The 26,389-nt window shown below is 42.1% G+C and overlaps 1 protein-coding gene across 5 annotated transcripts in view; it reads right to left on the bottom strand.

The window, feature by feature from the left end:
* Positions 1-80: 80 nt before the first annotated feature.
* radil (Ras association and DIL domains) overlaps positions 81-26,389 on the bottom strand; it is a 31,339-nt gene continuing 5,030 nt past the window's right edge. Inside the window, exons 4-21 of one of the 5 annotated variants that reach the window (XM_035910075.2) lie at positions 25,658-26,174; positions 18,564-18,671; positions 17,914-18,029; positions 17,630-17,818; positions 16,872-17,556; positions 16,238-16,368; positions 15,184-15,221; positions 14,394-14,548; positions 14,116-14,228; positions 13,807-13,923; positions 12,473-12,596; positions 9,129-9,301; positions 8,733-8,883; positions 6,407-6,633; positions 5,537-5,873; positions 4,515-4,654; positions 2,672-2,811; positions 81-2,416 (exon numbers count right to left, since the gene is read on the bottom strand). In XM_035910075.2, coding sequence (XP_035765968.1) covers positions 2,317-2,416; positions 2,672-2,811; positions 4,515-4,654; positions 5,537-5,873; positions 6,407-6,633; positions 8,733-8,883; positions 9,129-9,301; positions 12,473-12,596; positions 13,807-13,923; positions 14,116-14,228; positions 14,394-14,548; positions 15,184-15,221; positions 16,238-16,368; positions 16,872-17,556; positions 17,630-17,818; positions 17,914-18,029; positions 18,564-18,671; positions 25,658-26,174 — 3,561 coding nt within the window. In that variant the 3' untranslated portion in view covers positions 81-2,316. The remainder of the gene's footprint in view (positions 2,417-2,671; positions 2,812-4,514; positions 4,655-5,536; positions 5,874-6,406; positions 6,634-8,732; positions 8,884-9,128; positions 9,302-12,472; positions 12,597-13,806; positions 13,924-14,115; positions 14,229-14,393; positions 14,549-15,183; positions 15,222-16,237; positions 16,369-16,871; positions 17,557-17,629; positions 17,819-17,913; positions 18,030-18,563; positions 18,672-25,657; positions 26,175-26,389) is intronic. The other 4 variants (XM_035910076.2, XM_006796162.3, XM_035910077.2 and 1 more) reach the window with 4 other exon arrangements.

Here is a 26,389-nt window from a genome sequence, read left to right as displayed (position 1 = left end):
TTCTGTGCAACAGTGTCTGCCGTCGGATGTAAGAATGAATTTGAAGTGTGTTGTGGTGTTGTTCCATTCAAAACTCGAGTATCCAACAATCTTTATTCTGAAGTCATTGTCAACAGTATAAATAATGACCAAAAGAGGGTCAACATGCACGAGATCAATGCCATACAAACCCTGAAACGCACAAAAGGAAATTGTTACTGCAAAAAAAGAAGAAGAAAGAAACAAAACTGGGGAAAAAAAACAATGAAAACACCCAACAAGTTTCAAACTGCAGAAATGATCAGAAAAACTATGGTTTAAGTAAAACTGGTAAATATCTCATGCAGAGTTTCGCACTTTGCTTAAAAAAAATCCACGTGTCAGCATGGCTCTACATTTTAAAGCAAAGGTGTTTTCATGCCTCCTTTAGGAGGAGAAAGGAAATGTGATGATGCCGTCTCATAACTGATAGAGACACTGATACTGTAACTGGCACGGCTGAACTTTGAACATCACGCCGCTGTGATAAGCTGCGTCTTAACCCCACAATGCCAAGTGTATCATATATGGTAAACTTTTGATTTTTATTTTGTATTTTTTTTTAAAAAAACTACTAATAAATCACATAAAAATGGCAAATGTAGCAAAAACAATACAAATTAAAACTCCTATCCAAATTTATCTTTTTTTTTCTGTAGCTTCGGTTTAAAAAAAGAAAAACATTTTTCTATCAGGTACTTCATGGACGATGTTTTGCAGGTTGAATTCGAATTTGTCAAAAGTGTAATTTCACTTCATGGACTGTCTGTTCATTTTACTTTAAAAATCACAACCGTGGTATTGCAGTGATTTTACCACAGTGGGTTTTTTTTTTCCACCAAATGCATGGAACAACCTGACACATGGGTCCATCTTCAGGACTTTGTAGTTTTTACACAGCAGAGCTAGGCTTACATCCACCTTCACATTAAAAAGTTTCTTATAAGTGCAGTCGAGCTCTCTCTGAGCTCCAGGCTTCTCTTCATCTCATCCTCACCTTCTGATCTTTTCTATCAAGGTAAAGTGATCGGGGGCAGGAGGTACTTTATGTTGTACTATTCGACCACGGCAGCTGGGATGTTTTGTCTAGTAAAATAACGGCTGCTGCTAAATTTGTTTTACTCAAAGCATAATTAGAATAAAGAGAATTATATCTGATTCCAGGCAGCTATCCAAGCCCAATATTTTAACTTAAAACCAGCACAAACAGCATGGGTGGCTACCACTTTTCTTGTAATGTTGTTGAGCAAACCAAAAAAAAAAGTTTACAACCAATGACCGCACTTTCCCTTTTCTCAGTCTGTAGGCTTTAGTGTCTCAAATATATTTCAGGAAAAACAAAAAACCCACAACAACACGAGTCGTTCCCAAAGGCGACTTTTCTTTTGAAGATCCAAATAATATGTGTGAGACAATGTTGAATATTTACAAATAGCTGTTTATGCTGCAGTTTAAATGCACTGCAAGGATGCAGCTGAGAGTCTGGAGTGGAGCATGTGGTCTTCATGGTGTGGTTATTAACTAAGTAAAGTCCAGGTACGATGTCACAGGTGGAATGGGAGAGCGAGGTTGTACTACTTGTGATTTTTCAGTTCACTCCCTCTGTCGTTTTCTTCCACTCTTCAGTGCAAAAGTCAACATTCGTTCACAAACTTGCGTCTGTGGAGTAGACGCTGATACTGCTCGCTACAACAAATGGATTTACAAAACATTCAGGGGTTCACTGAGGCTCACTTTGTTTGCAAATACTTCTAAAATTCTAAAGTACATCTTCAGTTTGTGTCCACCTGTTTCAGAGAACAGGTACGCATCTCAGCGTGCTATTTACATCTGGAATTTAATAGAAACGACTCAAAAATACTGTTGGCAAAAGTCACACGTGCCTCTGGGCTTGACTGATGAGAATCCGCTGTGCTTCAAACCGCCTCACACTGCATACTGATTGGTTAGACCTAACCCACCTCAAACGCTGATTAATTAGGCAACTTTCCTCGCTGCGGACTCCTTTGAAGTCACAGAGGGTTTAAGACTGTGTCTGTTATACAAACCCAGCAGGAGTCTGCGTGAGGGAAGCAGGTACGGCAGCTGTTCAGTGGAGTCGTGGAGTGTAATCTGCTTGGCTTTGAGCCGTGCAGACGCTGGGTTTCACATTCATATTTCATGAGGCGTAGGTACTCCTTTGGGTGAGAGTGGTGTGTGTATCCCGTTTGTCAGTGCACACATCTGTATTCCTTGTTAGTTCCTATCTCCAGTCCGGTGTAGCATGTTGTGCATGTCTTAGCTGGGAGGCCGAGGTAATCAGCAGGAGGAGGCGCTGATCTTCTCCGAGACCTCTGGGTCGGACTTGGCTACCAGGAAACGCAGTCGACCCCCTCCCAGACGAATCAAATCCACCGCGCTGTATGGCACAAACGGGAGGAAGCGGAGGGAGAAGGACAGAGTCTGGTTACCTGATGCTCAGCAGAAACGTGAGGATAACATGGCATCACTGTCTGGGCTTCGACCAATCAAAGTAATCAATCGGCTTAAGAGGCTGACAGCAGTGGTTAGCAATGTGGAAAGTTTGCTCATTGTCATTGAAGTCAGTGATAACTCAGTGGTATCATTTATCTCCACCATCTGTTTAACGCCTCCACTATAACTTCTCCCTTACCTCTGGTAGTCTGCTCCTATCAGACTGGTACCGTTCACTGCCAGGATGCGGTCTCCAATCCTCAGTCTGCCGTCAGAGGCAGCTGGTCCATCGGGGATCAGAGTCCGGATGTAAATGCCTGGAGCGTTGAGAGGAGTGTGCTGCAGGATGGAGAAAGCAATGGAAATCGATTGATGCCACAGCCAGGGAAAGTACTTGGCCAGAGGCAGGTGTCCATTAAAGCTGCATAACAGCTCATCACTGCTGATAACTGCTGATTTAAACTGATATTTAGAAGTGTACAAAACGCAGCACCACTACCTCTACCACTGAACCTTTTCTAGTTAGTCTGGTCTGGTTTTCTGGTCCTTTTCTAGACACTAACGTTAACAACCTTTTGTTATAGGTAGGAAAAACATTTAGTTCTATTTGCACACAATAACAGAATTATGCTCAAAGCTTGTAAAATAAAGTTAAAACTGACGGTTATCTTCCAATTTGCACACAATATAATAACTTTAGCAAGCTGTCACTTGAGAAAGCATCAAGACTGAAAAAAAAACTAGTGAGAGATGTGTTTAAAGACCCTAGAACAACTGCCAGGACACAAGTGAATGACTTAGCCAAGATGAAAATTGTAGTCTCAAAGAAGACAAACCCTAGAGCCTTGCATGGGACTGGACTGTGAGGCTGAAGACGAGTTATGTTTGGAGAAAGAATGGAGAAGAGTGCAAGCTAAAGAACACTATCCAACAGTAAAACACAGTGGTGGAGGTATCAGGCTGTGGGGATGCTTCAGTGTGTCTGCAGCTGCATCAAGGTGAAAGAAAACTTAAGCAGTCAGCAGCAAAACTGGGTGTAGGTTGTGGTTTTATCTTATAAAACAACAATAATCGATAATCTCCAGAAACCAAAGTAAAGGTTATTAACTTGCATGCATAAAACCCTGACTTGAATGTCATGGAAAATCTGAGGAGTGAATTGAAAACCATCAAATCTGGAGGAGCTTGAGATATTAGCCAAAGAAAAATGGGCTGTGATTGCTCAGGAGACGTGTGTGAGACATGTTGAAAACTACAAAAACAACTGCAGGCTGTTATCCATCAAAAAAGATGCACAAGTGACTGTAAAAATAATGGGCTAATAATTTTGACCCTGGTAGTTTTTGGTTTTTGTGAAATAATTTTGTTTCTGTGCACAAAGTAAAATAATGTAAGCATTCAAAATAAAACCACAGCCTTTAAAAACTTGGGTGATTGGGACCTGATGAATGTAAAAACAAAGAATTACCAGATTTTTTTTTAATATACCTGATTTTTGTTTCTGAGAAAAATTATCCACATATGAGGACATTTGTTTTAACAGTGGCAGAGAACAGTGGCAGTATAATGTCCCCGTAAGTGGATATTAGGCCATTGTAGAGCAAAATTTGGTATTTTGGTCTAGACAACCCAAAATGTGTTGTCCACATATGTGGACGCCAGGTCCTAGGAGGGTAAAAAAGACATTTTCAGGGAGGTAGCTCTAAAACAATAAATAAAGGATATGAATACAAATGATTAATTTACTTTGCACTTTAATTTATTTGCAATATGTAACTTTAAAGTGTGTAAATAGTAGTAGTTATTAGTGTCAGTATTTATTGTATGTCTAGCATGTGCATGTGGATACTGCTGAAATTTGTGAATTTCCCCCCGGGAATGAATAAACTATCTATAATCTAATCTATATACTTACATATATATATATATATATATCTTAGTTTTAAGATAAAACTGTCTTAAAATTTTTATGTTAGTGACCCAGAATTTTTAAAGCACGTGGCTGAAACTCCATATATCGAAAAATGCGTTTGTCTACTTACCAGGCCGTCTATGAGTCCCATGCCCAGTCCGTAGGGTCCCTTGTCCAGTTCCACTACAAACACCACACACAAGTCATCAGGAAGGGAGGGGACGCCGGGGGAGGATACAGGGAAAGGGAATTCACACCCACTAATACACCCTGCAGAGGACACAGACACCCAAAGGCACAAAACACACACAGACACACACAGGGTCTCGCTATGGGGTTGGACAAACAGGAAAAAAAACAAGACTTGCTGTGCAGAAGAAACACGCGGATATTCAGACACGTGCAAAGGTGCAGCTGCTATACCACACACACATGCTTCTGCCTGCAGAGGTCACACTCACTACACAGTGAAGGGGATCTACTGTTGCACACACTTTAAATCAGCATTTTTTGTCATGCCCTTTCAGTGCAGCTATAAAGCCGTTTTAAACTGAACAGTAATAAAATGTACAACATGCCACATTAATAAAGTGTTTGTGACAAATCCTCCCGCAATACACACACACACGTCACTGAGTGACATAGTATTGACCGTGACATGGTTGATCAATGTAAATCTGCTGTTTCTTCATTAATTCTGTTCTGCAGAGGGTGTAGTGCCACAGCAGACTCTGGATTCCTGTGACCTTAATTAATAATGTTTTTTGCCGCAGTGAGATGGATGGATTTGAAACTTAGAAACGAGAGCAGAGGCTGTCAATATCTGCAGGTATCTACTGCTCAAGACCTGAAATGTTGCTGATTTTTTTAAACACCTGGTGCATGCTCACTATCTAAAATTAACTGTAAGTTTTAAACTTGCACATCTGGGGTGGACAAAATAATAAATAATAATAATAAAGTGCATTATGCAATTCAGTACAAAAAAAATCAGCTTGTGTGAAGCCTTTGTTCTTTTTTTGGTGGGGGGGGGGGGGGGGGGGGTCTGATTACACGCTGGTACTTGTTGTTATTTGTGTTTTTATCAAAAAAATAAAATCTGCACATTAGTTTTTGCTATTTTGTCCACCTCGTGTAAATAACGCGGCATACCCTCCAGTCCGTTGGTGATGAGTCCATTGGTCTTTTTACATTCAGCCACAGTCCTGCCGGTGCAGCCGTTGGTCTGAACGTTGGTGCCGATGAGCGGCACAGGCCCTCCTCCGCCTCCTCCTTCAGGGTACAAGGGGGTATTGGGAGGAGTCAGGAGGCAGGACGGGTCTGGATTTGCAGTTCGAGGGTGGTGAATGGTGCCGTTCCGTCTGAGGCTGTGTGTGTGAGACTGGCCTGAGGGTCTGTCCCGTCCTCTCTCCTCTCCTGGCTCTCCTGGCCCGTCGTCCCCTGGACCCCCTGAACGGGGACTGCTGTGGCTCGGAGGTAGCAGCTCCCTCTGTGTTGAGATGAGACAGACAGACTTTAGAGGATAATCTGACATCTAAAGTGAGGATGCAGATGATAGCAATAACAAATATTCCTTTTTTCTTTCACCTGCGAGAATATTTAGAGCATCGCTGAAGCTTTGCTCCTGCATGAAAACCCATCAGCTAGAGATGATTAAAGTTTGAATGCATTATCGTTGCACAGACTAATGTTCCAGTGAGCATATTTTTAAATGCATATTTTTCTGTGTGCAGGTATGTGTACATATGAGGGTGCTGTAACACTAGGGATTATGGTCTAGTCAGCCGTTCCCACTAATTAGACAGCCTAAAGACTAATCAGATTAACCATGATTTAACCATGTCTAGGTTTCTGTGTGTGTGTGTGTGTGTGTGTGTGTGTGTGTGGGTTGGCTGGAATAGAGGGTTTTGTCTTTCATTTATGGGATTACGAGGAACTCCTCAACAGCCACAGCTGCTGAGGCACATGGCCTGGATTACTAGGTGTGTGTACTTGAGTGTGTGTATGCTTGTCTTTCTGAACCTGAACTTCCGCCCAGTCAGCTGTATTGGTTCCATTGGAGTGTGTCTGCACACTGGGAGTGTTGGTGTGTGTTTGCGTCTTGGTGCGGAGCCCCCACAGGTAGTGGCGGATGTAGAGCAGCTGTCTGTAGATGCTGTCTTCCACACACTCGCTGTCCAGGTCCACTCTGAAGCCCGAGCTGGGCAGCACAATTGGAGGGTGGTTCTCAAAGCTCTCCAGGAGGTCGACTGCAAACACAAACACTGATGTTAACAAAAATCTGCGTTGCTGTCTTGAAGGACTACATATTCAATACACAATGCACAATTAGTATAAATAGCGCTAGCTGCTAGTTAGCATTAACTGTATTGAATGCACACAAGTTTACGTAACGTGTATCTAGCACTCTCTCTTCTATCTACCAGTTCTGATCCTGGTTTCAAGAAACCTCAAAATGCTTTGAAGTATGAGTAGGTCATCAATAATCCGTGTTTTTTTAATTACAATTTTGTCTTCCAACAATCACAAAAACTATTTCGTCTTGATGCGTGCTCAATCATCCAGGTATCCCCAAAAGTTGATTCTGTTCATCTGGACGTAGCGTTTTCAGTGGGAGAAACGTTTCATCACTCATCCAAGTGACTTCTTCTGTCTCAGCTGACTGCAGGTTTCTCCAGTCTTATAAATAATGAAATAATTGCTCAATGGTCAATAGTTGATCAATGGTCATGAGAATTTGCATATTAATGATCAAGGAACTGACCTCTCAGTCCATTGTTCTTTCAGTGGTGCCAGTTTCAGTTATTATGCAAATGTACTGTTTATAAGATTGGAGAAACCTGCAGTCAGCTGAGACTGAAGAAGTGATGAAACGTTTCTCCCACTGAAACGCTACGTCCAGATGAACCGAATCAACTGTTGGGCACAAAAACTATTATGTCTCCTTTATAACAAATCAGTGTGTATCTTTCCCTTCCTCTGCTCTCCTCACTCAACAAAATGCCCAAAGTTCACAAAGTATTAGATTGTTCACCCATTATCAGGTAAATATGAGGCTAGACCAAGGTAGTTTTATTACTTCATTATGTGATGTCAAATACCTCAGACTGTGCATCTGTTTGGCTGAGGAGCCAACGGTACAAAGCTACCATCTGTAGGATTATGACTGAACGTCTTTAAGTCGAGATGCCGCCTGCACATGACCTTTTCTGCAGCGTAAGAACATCAGTTTGTCTTGGATAGCTTTGGATACCCTTCATATTGCATCTCAGTTAATGGGAAAACTGGAGCTAAACTGGAGCAGGCAACCTATTTTTCTTTTTGGTTTACACATTCACCTAACAGGTGAAAGCTTTTTAGTTCAATCCCAGAAAGAGACAAATCCCTGGGGTTGCATCAGGAAGGTCATCTGGCATAAAAACTCATGCAGAGCTAGTATCCACACTGGCAATCTCTTTCAGTTGAATTACACTTACAGAGGAAATAATGTTAAAAATGTTGTTTTGACAGCTTAATAAGTGCATGGTGCTTTCAAAGTCAACGAGTAATTGTGTTAAATCCCTGTGATTCAGTACTGTCTGAGAATTTCTGCTCCTTTAGTTATAAAGCTGTTCGTCAAACACGTAAGAAAAAATTAAATAATGTATTGATTGTGTCATATATGCTATGCTATATAACGGTTAACCAATTAGTTATTTAACTAGCTATTTCCTGATATAGTGATATCGGCATCTATATGCACCAATAAATGAAAAATACAGCGAGGAAAGAGACAACAGGGAAAGTCTCCCAATTACATTAAGAGTGTTGATGTTTCTTAGTTTGTCAACCAGAGGGCACTCTGCAGCTTCACTGATGCTAATGCCACAAACCAGCTGACCCAAGTGTAAACATATAAACAACGTGTCAATAAAACCATCATTCATTCATTCATTTTTAAACTGTACTGTCATGTTACCTTAGTGTGTACTAATAAATAATAGATAAAACAGATAAAAAAAATATTTTGTGTGAAAGAAATAAAAATATCGGCCCACAAATAAGATTTTTAAATGACCAAATATCAGTAGCAGTCCTGGTTTAATGCAGATTTATCCACATTCGCTTTCATGTGTATTTGTTTTTGCTTGAACTTCTCCTTCATTCTACAAGCTGCTCAACAACCCCTGTAAACCATTACACAATTGACCTTTAGCATAACAGTAACAGGCCTCCAACTGCCAACTCACGAGATTCAGACCAGTATTTATTGTACCTATAATCCCAACTCATAACACGAGGCCTTCGTGTTGCCATAATGTTGTCAGCGTCTCTGGCCAGAAAAATTCACACAAGCTCACAAACGTACCTGTTCTGTATATGTACGGCTCGTCCTCGCTGCTGGGTTGCCATATTGGAACGGGGCCTATCTCTGCTGTGAGCTGGTACTGAGTGAGAATGCGGTGGAGCTGCACTGGTTTCAGAGTTGGGTGCTCACTGGACAGCGCTCGCCACCCCAACTGCGAACAAAGAGCAGAAATAAATCCCAGACTTGAAGAGGTGAGAGGACGTCAGGGTTTATTAGCAGGGTTTTGTAGGACGTCACTCATCACAAGCTGATCGATCACTTCATTTACAACTTGAGACTAATTTTTTATTATAAGATTTTCTGCTTACGCCCACGTATTCCCTCCCCACTGCTTATAGCAATGTGAGGCTCATCATATACCAGCACAAACAAAAAAGACATTTCCCTGTGTGTTACCTGAGTGAGCTGTTGGGGGTGTGTGGCCAATATGGACACTGTGCTGTTGAGTTTGGTGAAGAATTTTTCAGCCAGATGTCCCAGACCGGACCTGCTCGCCCACTCCATGACCATCCTCAAGCATGCCTGAATCTGCAGCATCTTGGAGCGCTGGAACCAACCCCGAGACGGACCTGCGTGCACAAAGACACACACACACGCATGAGCAGAAGGGAGCGTTTTGAGTATTTAATCAGAAACACTGCAGTAGATTTTTATTCGAGGGTGTGCGCATGAGAAAGGCAGAGTAAAATACAGAATGTGTGCTTCTGAGGTCTTACGTCTGGGTGCATGTGTGTTGTTCGGCAATACAGACATTAATTTTTAATTAAGTTGTGATTGAAGTAGGTGGAACAATAGCAACAGCCAGCAACCGCCTACTCCTCGCAGAATACAAATGCACCGCTGCAGAAGGGCTCAGCTGACTGAGCTCCTGCTTGTGTAATCCTTCCTTTTCTCTCCCGCACATCAAAGAACTGAAAGGAAGTTTTGTGGCAAGTTAAGCAGGCGATGACTATAAGTCTAGCACTTTTGAAGCTGGGATCCTATTGTTTCATTACCTCACTGCAGCTTTAATGCATTTAATACTTTCTGGTATGTACCCCTCCACCCCCTCAAAGTGAGCTAAGGCTCCAGTTGGGGCTCAGTAGAAACGATGAAAAATAACTGCGCTCCAATGGTGTCATTTTTTCAGAGCCTGCAAATATTTTAATATCTACATTTTACATAATCAGAGCAAATGTACAAAAAAAGATACATACAAAAGATATCTATCAGATGTGATTAAAATCTCCTTTTTAATCTGCAGTCTGCAAGTCAAAACAAGCAATAATTAATCTAAATACTAGTTCTATATATAGTAAACATACACAGCAATATATAATGCAATAATTCTGCAATGACAAAGCAATCACAATTTTATCAGCCAAATATTACCCAATATCAGCAAAATCAGCCTATATTGACTAAATAATGGCAATTATAGCTGATATGAGCCAACAGGCAAGTAAGATGCCAATCACCACTGTCCAAGGCTGACATTTATCCGATCCATTTACTGTAAAGATTGGCAGTTTTTCTAGATAGGACAGTGTAAAACAGACAGGAAAGTACGGTGGGGGGTGGGGGTGACATCCAGAAAACAGTCTGAGGCAAGCTTGAAACCCGGACGCTTCAGCAAAGACTCTGGCCTTCAGTACATGGGTTATCTGTTCAACCAGGTGAGCTATAGTGATCCCATCAAACAGACCTTTCAACAGGTGAACAAATTTCTGTAATCAGGCAAATGTCTAAAAATCCCTGTACAATTTCCTAAAGCATCTGACATTAGAGAAATAAAACCTAAAAGTAACAGAGTTTTTTGGCACATTACTTACAAATACCAGAAATGATGAACTGAATAACTGTTGCACCTGCAATAGTTAATATTTGCTGGAACCCATACATGAATAGAAATGTCTCAAAAACCGTCCGCTTCCTATATAAAACTATTTAAAACAGGCTAGATAACAAACTGTGGGCAGCTGTAAAAACTGATGTAGTAAAATTATAACAGAAATGTCCACAATTCAATAAAAAAGCTGCCACAGGATGTCTGGGTGGGTGTAGATCCCAGGGGGAGACTGGTCTGGTTGTGAAAATAAGTCAGACTGTAAAATGACCCTCGGCTCACTTTTTCTGAGTAAACACTTTCCTGATAAGTTTATGGGCTCAATCGCTACTTTAATACAAAATGATCTTTATTTTGTACATTACAGTAGATGTTGAGTACAATCAAAGATAAAGCAGAGTGTGCCTTGGGGCGTGTCTGCCATAGAGGAGTGCAGTGTTTTTGACTTCTCTGTAAAATCCCCCCTCGTGGCATCTAGTATCACAGCCATCACAAGTCTAGTTTTAAAAACAGCACTTCAAAGCCACATCACCGATACTTCCATCCTTAATATACAGTCTCTGTTTCTACCAAACATGTCTAACTTTTGCTTTTAAGGACTTTAAAGTCAAGGAAATGATCTGGATTCCTAAATTCCTTTTTTAGGACACACACAGACACACAGTCGTAAACTGAACGTCTCCCCCCAAAATCACTACAAGCAGCACATGACAGGAAGCTTCAGGCAGACAATGAACTGGCAGCATTATCTGCTGACTGCGCGCACACACACATAACTTCTGCCATATGTTTTGGATGCACGGACACACCCTTCGCTGTAATAGGCTTATGTCTAGGCATACAGTAATCTATGTGAGAGGCATCGCAAACTGACCAGACATCTCTTAACCTCTCGGCAAAAGGTGTGATAATGCCGTGTATACCCCAAAATCAAACCATCCGAACAGCAAAAATGATCATTTATTATAATTTGTTAGCAAGTTTTCCCTACAACACAACGAACATCTCCGCCACTCCGCTCATCTTTCCTCGGCTGTATGATTGAGCAATGTGAGTGTAGGGTTTTTGAATGCTGAATGTGAACAAGTGTGCATGTGTGTGTGAGTGGGTTGCGGAGCACCCAGTGCGAACGTCAGCGTTACCTGCTACAAACTCACTTCTCTGTTACCATGGACACCATCAGCAGAGAAATATCAATGAGCGACAAAAATGGGAGCGAGGCAGAGAGAAAGCCAGACAGCAAGGCAGAGAGGGAGGTGGAGATGAGATGGGGGACGGTGTAGCCCCTGCATGTATTAAAGGTATTTCTCCTTCTGCCTTTGCCAGACATGTGATCTGTCCTGTCTCTACGAGCTAATGAAGACATATGGCATGTATCTGAGTGTGTGTGTATGTGTCCGTGTGTGTAAGACAAACGATATAAAGAGAGGGTGAGGGGAGCTGGCTTGACACGCAGACACAGCTGGCAGTAAATTACCCTTTTTTTTTATGTTTTTGTTGTTGTTATTTTTAAAGAAAGGTAAGAGCCTATTAGCAAAGTCATCATAACAACTGAACGACCTTCCAGCCCTTTACCCTTCACTCCGCCCTTTTTCACTCCTCCCCTGCTCTATCTGCTCTCTCTCGCCTCCACCCATTCCCATCTCCACTCTTCTTTGTCTCACCCCCTGATGGCCAGATGGAAAGAAGGAAGGCAAGACGGAGGTGGGGGAGGAGGAAGAGGAGGGGGAGAAACAGAATGCAGATAGGAGAAGGGCACTGAGGACAAATCTGGGTTAGTCCCCTGTCAAAATGCTGACAAGGACACAAGGACACAGTTTAGTTCACTGTGTCTCTCATATACTTTCACAACTGTACGAACCCAGAGGGTCTAATGCAAAAGAGAGAGAGTGTGTGTGTGTGCTTTTTTCTATACCTTTGTCCATCAGTTGGTTAAACAGTGACACGTTGGAGAAGAAGAAGAGGTAAGCAAACATTTGAGCCTGGATCTCTGGGTGAACCTGGTAGCCTTGCAGAAGCTCCTGTGCACTCTGAAAGACCTGCACACACACATACACACCCATACATAGTCTTTGCTGTAGCTTCTATTCCTATACATCAGTATACCTAAGCAGCTACAGTTAGGTTCATAAGTATTTGGACAATGATGCATAAAATCTACCACAATAGATTTTAAATCCTACAATCATTATAGGATTGTGTAGGCTTTCAGAAGGGGTTAAATAAGTATTAAGTATTTCCTTATCTGTTTAGGGGTTACAGTCATTTTATACAGTTTTATGGCCAGGTGAGGGCTCTTCTCTCAAGATCTAGTTTCAATTCCATGTGTTGAAGTTGCATTTTTTAATATGAGGTACAAAGAGTTGTTAATGCAAAAGAAGGAGGACATCTTTAACCTGATAAATCTACATAAACCTTTCAGAGAGATATCAAAAACTTTGGGAGTGTTAAAATCAACAGTCTGTGGAATTATTAAAAGGAAGGAATGACTTGGCCAACTGAAAATGACTGAAGACAATTAAAGTGGATGATCACAGAATTCTTTCCATGGTTAACAAAAACAATTTCACAACATCCAACCAAATCAGAAACACTCTCTAGGAGGTAGGTGTATTATTGTCAAGGTCTACCATCAAAATTTGTCTTTAGGAATAGAAATATAGAGCGATTACTACAAGGTAAAAATCACTGGTTACACTCAAGAAAAGGAAAGCCAAAAAGCCTTTGCCTGATAACATCATTCTTTGGACAGATGAAACCAAGATTTATTTGCACAAGAATGATGACAGAAAGGCCTGGCAGAGCATCTCAGAGAGAGGAAAGGCAGCATGTGATGATGTCCACGGGTTCAAGACTTCCAGACGTTTGAATAAAAATGTTTGTAATTCCTGAACACTTAATGCAATAGTTCTGGCTTTGGACCAGATGCTATTTACAACCCCTGAATTAAAGCTGAAAGTCTGCACATATATTGACTGCCTGACTTAAAATACACTGTGGTGGTGTAGAGACATGAAACTAAAAATGCTGTCATTGTCCTCAGTTGTATGCCTCTAAATGTATATATGTTGGCAATCCAACCAGGGTAGTAGCCCTAAAATGTACATGACAAGCATCTTTTAAAAAAATAATTTTAATATGTGCAAATACTCTGAAAACAAAGATATTACTGGCGTCTTAACGTTTTAATAAATTAACTTCTCATGACCTTGAAAACCCAAACTTGTACAAAGCTATGCACATCCCTACCTGCAAGACCCTTCGCACAGGTTCAGGAAACCCCACGCCTCCTTTCCAGCAGGGCTCAGAGCTGTCGACTGGAAATGGATTACAGTCCAACAGACCCGGTAACACCACATAAAGAGCCTGGACACAAACACACGAAAACAAAAATACATTATGATGAAGGTGATCGGAATTACAGAATAGTTCACACCATCCGGGCATTCTTTGTGCCCACGAAGGTGTGTTATTATTCATCCGGTGCAATTTAAAAAACACAACAAAAACCTTCTTAGTCATTTAGAAGATAGCATCGCTGCTGTGTTGACAGATTACCTTGGTGATATAGTAGACACACTGTTGGAAAGTGTACATGATTACTTCTTCCAAGATTGTCATAGCCTCCTCATTGGCTGATATGGTTGCTGATAGCAACGACTCCTTTGACCCTAGACACAGATGATGGAGACGGAGTCACATTTAAGATATATACAGGGAGAGAGAGAGGGAGGGCTGTAGCTGTGTCAGTATCTACTGTATGTCAGTGTGAGTAATGACTCCAAGTTGTTTCCACACTCATCATTCTGACTTTGCGTATGTGTGTGTGTGCGTACCTTGCAGTGTCTCTATGCTGTGTGTGTATGCTGGTGCTCTTTGCTGTATAAAGTAGAGGATCTCGATAGAGTTGGACATCCAGAAGAAAATGGTCTGCAGGTCTGGGACCAGGTCTGAGATGCTGAGCAGAGACAGCGAGGCCGGGTCCTGGCTACTTGGACGTGCAGAGACAAGTTACACACAGTCAGGTAGGCTTCTCGACACCATGCACATTCCTACATAAACTGCTTTCACACATGACCTCTGGACAGTCGGGTCAGGACTTAGCCACCAATCTGAAATTTTCACATTCAGCACACAGCAGAAGATAGTTTGCTTCAGATGCATTCTCACTATGCACAATAACACAGTGTGGTTTAGGTGAGGGAGCTGCCTGACTAGAACATACAAGAGGCAATAAAAAGGACGACCAATTGCTCCCAGACTATGAAGTGTGCTATTCTCACACAAGCACAGTCGATGTCTTACTAGTTTGTAGCAGGTTAAAAGATCTTTTAATGACAGAGAACTTTTGTTCTCTGTTAACGTAATCCCTGCCAATGATTAACTTTTCTAGCAGACAGTACTTTCAGATCATAAGAGAGTGTTTGATGGATATGTTTATCTATATTCATAGTAGAAAAATATTCTGGGAGGTCTTGAATGATAAGTGAGTCCCGAGACTCTGGTAAGTTCAAAACAATGCTCTATGAAAGGTCAGGGCTCAAGGCAGCCACACAAAATAAAATGCATGGCACATGAGACCGTCAGCTTCCTATTTTTTAACACGAGCTGGAAATTGATACTTACTGCTGAGCTTGCTTCTGCGCCAGCTCCTTTGTCTTCTCCTGCAGGGCGTACACACGCGCGCACACACACACACACACACGCACACACACACACACACACACACACACACACACACAGAACAATTAAGGGCTCATTAAACTTTTAAAGCGTGCGTAGGAGAAGCACACTTCATGACGCTTTTGCTAACCTACAGTAAGAAGTAGCAGCACTATCATTTACAAACCCATAGTAACACATGTTGAGAATTACCTCATGCTCCACTGTCCTGAATATAAAATCACCCTAATTATAATTGAAAAAAAAAACTAATTAAGCAAAAAAAGAAAGAAAGAAACCACACCTTCCTTTTAACCAACAGCCATAAACATTTTTGGGGCTTCCTCCAGTGTGTAATTGCAGCAGTTGGCCACCTCACTTGAAGCAACTCCACAGCTCTATAAATTTCACACTTTCAATATAACATAAACCTTCAGGAAACATTGTTTCACTCAGAAGTACCGTTCTTTTAATGACTGTGGCTTTAGTCCAACAACTAACTGACTAAACTCATAAGATGAGACACATCAGGGAGCTGTTCTCTCCGCAGTGGGACAATTTCCTACATTTTATTACAAAGTGCAGGAAAAAAAGGTTACAAAATATTCACAGTAAGGTATTAAAATATCAGATAAGTTGGCATCAAATCTTTATGCAATGCTGGATAAAGTGGACTTTGGGAAACAAGTGTAGAGGAGATGAAGGTAAATTTGATCCCTTTAGGAATAACTACCGAAGAAGTGTCTGGAGGGGTAAAATGAGTATTTGCCAAAAGTAAAGCTTAGGGGGTGAAAATCTTCTGCTTTAGGTTTTTTTTATGTGAAAGCCAAATAACAAGCATAGCAGGGGTTTAGTTAAAACAGACGACTGTGCACGGCTGGAGTGTAACACAGTATAAAACGTGATACGGCAGCCTGTTTAACGATTCACCTGACCTGACATGGCTGACCAGTTCCTCTCCACACGAGGCCAGAGGGACCACAGAGAGACACAGACACAGTAACAAGCTGAAACTGACCCACGCTATGCTCTGGATTCGCCGGACGATCTTGAGCAGCAGTTTTCCGAAACTTCCAGGTGGGAATGTCGATGCAGAGTGCTGTATGCACATGCACAGCAGGTAGGCAGGTGTCAGCTTGTGGTCATCTCCTGAGCAGAGGACACAGGTCGAGTTATTGAAAACACACTGAATAATTTAAAGGCTTCACTGAAGCTAATTTCAGCTGGAAGGCATATGAAGAGTAACGTGGTCAGGGATCGTAAAACCAGAAGCTGCTGTTCAAGTCTTAAACTTTTATGTTTGCATTGACACTGTTAATGATCTGTACGCAGCAGGGCAAGGACGAAAACTGCTGATGAAATACTCTCCTTGTCCTCCCACAAATAAGGCGGTAATGTATTAATCTGCCTGAGTTTTTCTATTGAGAATTTATTAGTATTCAAATTAAGTTTCTCCACGTTTTTGAGCTTGAACTGAAATGTTTTCCATCACTGGACAGCAAAACTCTCATATAACATATTGTGGATAAAGAACCACAAAATACCGTTTTGTAGTTTTGCTAGAAAATCATTTTAACTGGACCTCAGATAAAAAAAAAGGTTCAGTTGATGTCTTTGATAATCTTTATATTACAGTAAGCCAGGCTGCTGACCTCCAGGTTCTATGAGAGACACGATCCTGTTTAGCAGCTGGTCTTCATGAGCCTGGTCAAACTCCAGCTGCAGCCTCCTTTTTTGACCTCCTCCAGCTCCTCTTCCTCCTCCATCACCCCCTGACACAGTAACTGGCCCTCCTGTTGATGTCCCCACGCTGCGGGGTTTTACCAGGTGAGGTTTGAAACCGCGTCTGACCGCCGGGGTGCTCGACACCTGCGCTGCTCTGTCCTTCAGCACGGAGCCGCACATCTTACAAGTCTGAGCCCCGCCCTCTCCCTCCTCCGCCCCTGCATCGTAAAGCTGACCCAGCGTGCGAAGGCGTGCCAAGGTCTGCGCGGGTAGTGGCTTAGAACCTGTGGGGTCCTTGTACAGAAAGATGTAATGTGCCCCGAAGGAAAGGAGGTCACCGTGCCGCAGCGTGGTGGAGCGCTCGCAGCGGGAAAAGTTCACCAGGACTGTGGCGTTGAGCACGGCCTCGACTGCAACGCAGAATCGCTGACTCTCCCCCTGCTCTTCTCCTTTGTTGTTGTTGCTGGCGTGGCGACGGGGCGCGGGGACTCGGCGTAAGCGGCAGTGGAGCGGCAGGATGTCGGGGGAGAAGAGGCAGATGTTGGGACGAGCTGATGGAGTCTCCTGACCGACCGTGTGCTGCTCTCTGTTCAGCAGATACACCAGGCAGTCCTGCAACACAGAAAGCAAAAACAGTCACAAAAATCAGACACACCAGAGGTCTCATTTTTGTGAGTACTCTCACCTGCCGATTGAATCCCTGAAGCAGCAGAAGATGAGGGGACTGGTACAGAGAGTGCTTCACCCCTCCTCCTCCTCCTCCCTGACTGCCCTCCTCTTTTCTCCGGCTGCTGGAGGTCCCCTCGCGTTCTCGGCCCCTCAGTGGTCCTGGCAGGGTGGAGTAATAACGCTTGGGCTCCTCTCCCAATCCCAGCTGCAGACGGATGTGCATGCACACATTTAAGATTGAATACACTTAAGCAGTTCAGTAAATACTAACAATCAATCATCTTCAGCAGGAGGCCCCACCTGGTTGAGGCTAGTCTCGCTGAGGCTGCGACAGAAGGATGAGTTGCTGGATCGGGGCAGGGTCAGCGTCCCCTTCGCCCTGTTCCTCTGGAGCTTACGAGCCTGGGCATTAATATCTACGATGAACAGCAAGCCAGAGAACACGTAGGGAGAGAGAAGGACAAGAGGGAGAACAGGTGGAGAATAATAAAGAGGAGCAAGGAGAGGCAAAGAAAGGAAGAGAAAAGGGAGAAAGTGTGCTTAAACCTGGTATCTACTTTCTTAACATGTATGTTTGACAGATGGGTAAACTGAGTAGGTCTGGTTGAAGCATTTTCTCAGACTGCAGTAACACAAATGCATACGTCATGTGTGAGCTGAGTGAAAACCAACAAAACAAATCCAGGCAGGAGTGAGACAGTCAAAGTCAGATGAAGTTAATGGTGCTGGATGGAGCAGCACATGTAGCTGACAACAGTGAACCAGATGAAAGGTGAACTGAGCTCGTCGTGGCTCGAGTTTGAGGACGTTTGAGGCCATGCAATGGCTCACACAGATTTACCCACACACGAGAAAATCACTGGCAATGGGGGTGGCACTGGTGACAACGCAGGTAGAGGTGGTCTTCATGGCAATGACTGACAGCCACCCTACCTGAGGCCAGTCCCCACCTTTAGAGCTGGACTGTACCACTCGACCACACCGCAGGGGGGAGCTCCTGTGTTTGCCCAGCCCAGACCGACCCATTAGAGCCACCAGGAATTGTGGGGTTTTGGGCCCTACAGCAGGGTGGGAGGGGTTAGGAAGGGGGGTAAGGTGAGAAAACACCCCCACACCAAGGACAAAAAACAACCCCCAAACACACACGCCATCCGCACAACACAAGACACAAGACATGCACTGTGGAGCAAAGTGAGTCTGTTGTGCTTTAAGTGAGAAACATCAGCCGTTAGTAGAGAGAGAGATACACAGTTAAAGGTGTGAGGCACAGGATTTTTTACTCTAACACATCACTGACAAATTAGCTGCACTTTCCATTAGAAACTTAGCGTGTTTCAATCTTTAAATTTGATCTGTTTAGATGCTGTGCAGTGATATCAAATTGGATTCCTGCTGCTGGCTCTGAAGGGGAGGAAACCCGGAAAAATGGGCATCAAGTATACCACTGATGGATGATAATTGGGGTTTCACAATTCCTCCACATCCACCGTCAGGATTACACTTGAGTTTTTAGCATATTGTTTAACCATCCATTTTCCTTATGAGCCAAGTCAGGGTCACTAGATGCTGGAGGATATCCCAGTTAGAGAGCACAAGACGCAAGGTGCACCCTGGATACGGTACTTTTCATTTTTAGTGGGGAATAAAGAGAAAAATTGTTGCTCACTGCATGAACATAATCATCCCTGTTTCACAGCCTGCAAACAACTGCTGTTAACTGTTCATTGGTAGAAACAAACTCTAACCAAGTGGGGAGGAGTGCAACTCTAGAAGACATGATTACTTACATCATGAGTGGATTGAATTATTTTTTTAAAAAGCACACAGAGCGAAGCGGCTAGCTAGCATAGGCATCATGAGTGCATTACTAATTATCAGGAAATATTATTACTCATCTTAATCTTGATCACTTCCCACAGTTAAATGAACATGACTGAATGATACTGAAAATGTGCCGCCTATTAAAATGCTAAGTAAAAGAAAATCAAGCACTCCCTAAAAAATAGACACCTGACCACGTCACAGCTGGTCCCCGCACCACGCCGCTCGAAGGGACTAGTCTGCACGACTAACACTACGTTAAAAGACGACAAAATCCACGTCTGGCACACCAGAAGGTGAAGGGTTTGTCCCTCACACTGGATTATCATCCATCGTTTGGAAATACTTAGAAATTAGGGGGAGTCAGTCATTCTGTACAATACGATAATTATAATTCTACAACTGTTTATAACTTGCATAGTTCATATTTAATATTTCTGCATAGTTTTTATAGTTCACATTTCTGTATAATGTTCATATTTATATCCTGTTCATAGCCTGTACATATAGTTATAGCATATTCATAACATACTTTCATACCGTGTACATTGTAACATACCCATAATATACCCATATTTTTGTACCCTCATACATATAATAGACCCATTCTGTAATATCTATATATCTATATTATTGCTGTATTGTATTATTATTATATGTATTTTGTAATATATCTATATTATGTCTAAAGCACTTTCTGGATGGATCCAAACCGCATTTCATTGCCTTGTACTTCTGACATGTGCAATGACAATAAAGTTGAATTCTATTCTATTTTATTCAGTGATGGTAACTGAAAATAAATTATATTCAAAGAGTAGTGAACGCAAAAGATACAAGATACTGTGGCAAAACCTCTATGCAAAACATCACAGGGGAAATAGAGACGGCTCTCACCCCTGTCGAGTACTTTGCTACAAGTTTTATTCACGTCCATCATGCAGGTAACCTGAACTGAGTGAAGAACTATATTTTGCTTCACAGAGATGCACTTAGGTCAGGTAAATAAACACCTTATTTTAATTAACAGGAATGAAGCACAATGTAAAAGTGAAAGCAGCGCTCCTGCGGACTTTATTTAGTGTTAAGGTTTATTTTTTTTAAAGAGATAAACTGAATTTATTTGAATAAGAAGGAGAAATGTTAAATAAGCTTGGAAAATAATCACGATCTCAATAATGATCGAAATAATGGTGACAGTCATTTTGTTCATAACTGTGCAGCCCGATCAAATATCTTCATTTATCATTTATTTATACATATGTGGCTTACACCAACACAAAGCCTGTGTTAAAGAGAAGCTCAGTAAACCATATTTCATCACAAAGCTCGGCTAGTTCACCAGCACTGTTTCTGAAGCTCATGCACTGAGTTGCTGGAAACTTAAAATCTTTTAGAAACATAATGATAGGTGGAGGCAGTGGATGAAGCGGAGGGTGTGGTAGCGTATCATGGGAAGTTGAACCAGGCCACGAGACCTTTGTAACACATTTATAGCTGGTTTTACAGCTATTACGCATCTAATGATAAGTAAAATAATTTGGCCGTGATGTGCTAAGTACACGTTGAAAATCCTGGAGTACCTTTAAAGGGCAATCTCGTTTTCAAAAAGTGTGTGTGAGAAGTTTCACACATGGGCATGCACCTCACACACAGAGGAGAGAAAAAAGACGAGTGAAAGACAGAGACAAAAAAGACTTCAGGCTGTGAATTCTGTTAGCATTATAGCACCACTGAGAAAAGGTTAGTGTGAAAATGAACATGTGCATTAATATGTGTTAGTTGATAAAGCTGCTCTCAGACACTATATAAAGGGGAATTAAACTGCATTTTTCCATATAGAGCTAAAAATGTCTCAAAAACACTGAAGAATTAATTAAAGAATAACACTGGTGATAATTTGTACTTCATTTGTTTACAAATTCTGTAAAATGCCAAATCCAACAATAAATTGTTCATTTTAACCAAAGACAAAGTCTAATGTGTGTGTTTGCCACAGAGCGTTCACTTTATCCCAAAACAAAATAAAAATCCCTGCGTCTCACTGTGGCACTGGCTGATCTGACCTTCCTTTACAGCAAACACTGTAGTGAATTTTATTTGCGTCAGTCTCTACGCTACTGTTTCCACGACTGCTGCCCAGAGAAAACAGAGTAAACAGGGAAAACAGAAAGACAAGGTGGTGTCCGGCAGTGGTGGTGGTGTGGGAGGTGCGGTGGACTATTTGCTCCTCCCAAAACTCAGTATAGTGGAAACACTACAGCTGAAATGTTTTAGGTCAACTACAAATGCTCTGTGAGTTTTTAACTAAACATTTTTCAGCCTAATAGTGCTGTTCTTATTTAACCTTTAACGTTAAATTATCAGAAATGCCTTTAATGACATTTAAATTTTTTATTTTTTTAATCAGATTTTTGATTGACATATTGGCCGACAAAAGGAGGTGTAGCCGAACTACGTGTGCTGAGCATCACCTCTGTCACCCAATCAGACCTCTCTGCTGTGTTTGTGGTGTTTGTCTTTTCAAACTTTATGGGAAAGACAAAAAAAAAACAACTGCATCACGAGAGCCAGAGCTCATCAAGTCTCTGCTCCACTTTTGGTGAGTTAATTTCTAGTATGCTATTATCATGCTGCATAACACTAATTTGCTGATATCTGTATCTGCATCTCCAAAACAACATGACGTGCTAACTCTGAGGATTCAAAATAGGGCTTCCCAAGCCTATGTACAGTCTACATTTCCAGCCCCACGCTGTGTTACCAGATTTAAGTTTAAAATGCTCACAGATCATGTTAACCACGCTGATTAAAAGTGCGATAAATCTGGTTAGTTAAGTGTTTGATGCATCAGCAAAAAGTGTTTTGGTTTTTCTTTTACAAAAAGTGTAACACTCATTTGACAGCACAGCTCAAATTAGCTCCAAGCGGAACAGACAGAGAACCGGGAGGTCCCTGTTAACAACTGAGCAAAAGGACAAGTAGATCAGAGAGTCTAATTTGAGAAACAAATGCCTCAGGTCCTCAACTGGCAGATTATTAAACGATATACTCAAAGTATTAGTGTCAATGTCAAAAGCACAGTTACAAAGAAGTCATGTCTGTGACTAGCCAATGAAAAGTAAGATGTGAAAAAGAACTATTTACAAAATTACCATTCAGCTGTTAATGTTTTTATATAATGAACTGAGGCCAGTACAGTTACCAACCACAACCTCATGTGTTGGTTATATGAACACATTTGACAGTAAGAATCCCCCTTTAAACCAGTGCCATCATTGCTTTAAACCCATTCATGTGGATGATGCTGCAGAAGAGAAACATCATGTCTGCAGATTACCTCAGTGACGTGACAGGTAGAACATTTAAGGCTAAGGACATATGATACTTTTCATTTGATGGGATAAAGAGTTTTCACTGGTTAAAATCCTACAAAACAAAGTGAAAAACATTATGACAATGGAGAAATTTTATAGTGAGGGACATACTATAGTCCCCTTATCCCAGTACACAGATGTAATCACGTCCTTTGACACAACTTTTAGCGTAGTCAAAACCTGTGTATTTAACTTCCATGTACACTGTGATACGTCTGTGACTATTGCAGTTTACTTCTATTAGCACAATAATTTTTCTCATCAACCACATAAACTAACCTTTCAGAAAAGTTTGCTCAGGTTTTTAATTCAAATTAAAATTCTTAGAATTAAAATAAAAAAATTCCCACCAACCTTATGCTTTAAAGATCTTATGCTGCAGTCTGCACAAATACCGTTCCTCTACTAACCAAAACAATTATCCAACAGTACCAGAGACAGGCACAACATGCCATTCTGAAATCCCTTTAAAGCCTTTTCTAGAAGTAAGTCTCAACACTAGGCAGCCATCTTCCCTCTAGGCACATATTTGGGGAGTCATTTTAAATCGTTATCTAAATAAAACAATGGTCACCCGGGCAGAAAATGATATACTGTATAGATTAACCAGTCAAATTGGATTATAGGATGAGTTTGCTGACTTTGTGTCCAAATAGGTTTTTAGAGAGCTAGTTAGTTTCTCTGCTTGCTCTTAATGTCCAGGTTCAAAACATGCATCCATCCATTCTCTTCCACTTATTCAGTTTAGGGTTGTAGGGGCTGGAGCCTATCCTATCATAGTGTGCCAATCTGTCGCAGGGATAACATACAGACAGTCAGCCTTTTATAATGTGCCTGGCTCACAGACACAATGAAACATGGACATAGGACTATAATATCAGTGGGAAAACTGTTCATGAGCTAAGTGACTCATTTTTATTCTTACTGAATAAAAATTAAGTCTACTTTGTAAATCTTGTAAATCTACTTGTTGCATCTGGGTTTTTTTTAACTACCAAAGATGGCAGCACTACCAAAATGCTCTGAAATATGCCCAACGCTGGCATTTGTACATTTAAATTATTAATGACAAAAATAGTTCCTGAACAGGACGGAATAGCAAATGTTAGGATCCCTGTAAAGTCCTGAACTGAATTTAAGCGTGTTTTCACATCTTTAGGGTTTAGTTAATTTAAATTAGACATACTGAACACTCTGTTTCATGCTCCCTCTTGGTGCGATTCATTTGTGCAGACGTGTACAGAGTAATCACACTCGGGTGCAGATCAAAACAACCACATGAGACCCTTTGGAGGAGGCGGTCTTGGTGTGGTTCTAAACAAACTCCAGAGCGGTTCGTTTATGGTGTGAACGTGATCAGACCTCCACTCAAACCAAGTACCAGGAGTACGTACGGATATGTCAAGGTACTGCAGATGTGTAAGGGGCTGTACGGCTAACAATTAGTTGCAAAATGAACATAGGACGTTCTTCTTGTATATACTTTTGTTGCTCCACCCCAGACCCATGTGGCCAATAAGCAGACTGAATACTTTCACATGGTTTGCTTGGAGTTGACTTGGATTTTTTTTGTGTGTGAAAACAAACTACAAGCTTACAAACCCATCAACTGATTTGGACCAGAGTAAATGAGCTATAGGTGTGAAAACACCCAAAAACACTCCTCGTTTCCTTCACCCTCAACCAGAAACAGCAGATTGTCCCTCCCTGGTTCTGCTCCAGATATCTTCCTGTTAAAAGGGGTTCTTCCTTCCCACTGTCACCTAGTGCTTCCCCACAGTGATTGTTGGGATATTCTTTTCTAATAATGCTGGGTCTTTACCTTACAATATAAAGTGCCTCGAGGTGACTGTCTGAGTTGGATAGTTTGCCACTATCCATTTTATTCCTCACGAGAGCCTACATTTAGAAAATGTTATGGGTTATTTAATCTTTGGTAATACATCCCTCCATAAACAAGCCTCATGCAGATTACTAAGCGACTCTCTGGCCAGCACGTAAGTTGACATAGCAACCAGTAAACCCTGGCATGCTTCATGAGAAATGTGTTGCAGCTATGTGTGACAGTGAGGCTGAAAATACTCGCTCCATCTCTACAAAAAAAACCCACAGTTGCTGCGTGTGAGTGTGTAAATGGCAAACTTTTCATCAATCAGTAAACCAATTATGCATAAAAGGTCACATCATGGTTTCAACAATGGTACACAGCTCAGTGTGGATCAGCATTCATAGTGCTGCATTGCAGATATAAAGTCACAAGTGCTGTTTACCTGAGCTTCCTGAATCTACTGAACAGAGAGAATCTCGCCCAGGTGTGCGCAGCATCGTGCAGGTACTTTAATAGGAAGTGATACGTTTCACTGTAGTACAAATGTGTCATCATTACAAAACACCAGAGTGCCTACACCCATCCACACCTCCGGTTTTGAAGGCTTCAGCTTTCACTCAATCAATCGACCAGCTGTCCAGCATCTCACCTGCACACTGCGCTGTGTTTGTGTGTGTGTGTGTGTAAAAAGCACAGGAGTTTGTGCCTCTGATAGAAACCTAAATTACATACCTCCTCCTCGCAGCACCTCCGTATAAACATATGCAGGCACAATATCTTGTCTACAGGATAATAACTATGACAAAAGGTTTTATTCTGCATCTTCCCTCGCTTGCACTCGCGAACGCGCACACACACACACAAACACACACACACACACACTGCAGAGGAGCTAACGAGCTGTGCTTTTCTGCTGAGTTTGACACGTTAAGAAAGGAAGGGACCAGCTGCTGAGTGTGTACTTGACTACCTGTGTGGGTGTGTGTGTCTGTGCATCTTTCTTTGTGTGTTTCCTCACCAGCCGTGATCGTATCCTTCTCCTTAGCGTTTAGTTCCTCCACCTCTGCTCTCCTGCGCAGCTCAAACCTACGTGCGTGTCCTTCTCGGGGTTTCCACAGCTCTTGGAGCAACAGCGGCTTTTCATTGTCCCCCAGCGCTCGCAAGCATTCAGTCCGCCACCCTCCTCCTCCTCCTCCCCCACCGATCACGCCCCCTCCCTCGAAACGTCCGATCACATCACACAGGACATAAGAGTGGGCAGCATCCTTGTTGAGCGAGTAGCGCTCGAGTGCCTCTTTCACAAGTTCCTGCGCGCTGGAGCGTGGCGTGGCCAGGACGCTCTTGTAGTTGGCACCGGCGCAGATTTCATCTCCGAAAATCTTCAACACGCCGGGGGCCGAGCTCTGAGTGGAGAGTTCAGCCGGGTCGTCGGCCGGCCGCTCCGGAGGCTCAGTCGTCGAGCGCCGGTCCCCTCGGGTGTTTGTTCCAGTGTCTGTAGGAACACGGTCTCTGTAGCTTAACGTACGGTACAGGACCTGGCAAACACACAAAAACAGTGAATGTACTGCAGGGCCACCCAGTGACAGGCATTATGTACAGTTTCTTCTTAAAAGGATCTGCATGTTTACCCAAGCTATTCAAAAACACACGTGTATGACTTTGGCTTTATGTTATCTCAGGAATAAACATCCTCATCAGTACAATGGATGAAGATGTGCTCACCACACATTTTTAAGGCAGGCAGTGTGAC

This window comes from Neolamprologus brichardi, chromosome 6, assembly GCF_056152115.1.
Source record: "Neolamprologus brichardi isolate AB-2024 chromosome 6, ASM5615211v1, whole genome shotgun sequence".
Taxonomy (NCBI): Eukaryota; Metazoa; Chordata; class Actinopteri; order Cichliformes; family Cichlidae; genus Neolamprologus; species Neolamprologus brichardi.
The sequence above is the reverse complement of the archived record's forward strand: the minus strand, read 5'-3'. Positions and strand labels throughout refer to the sequence as shown.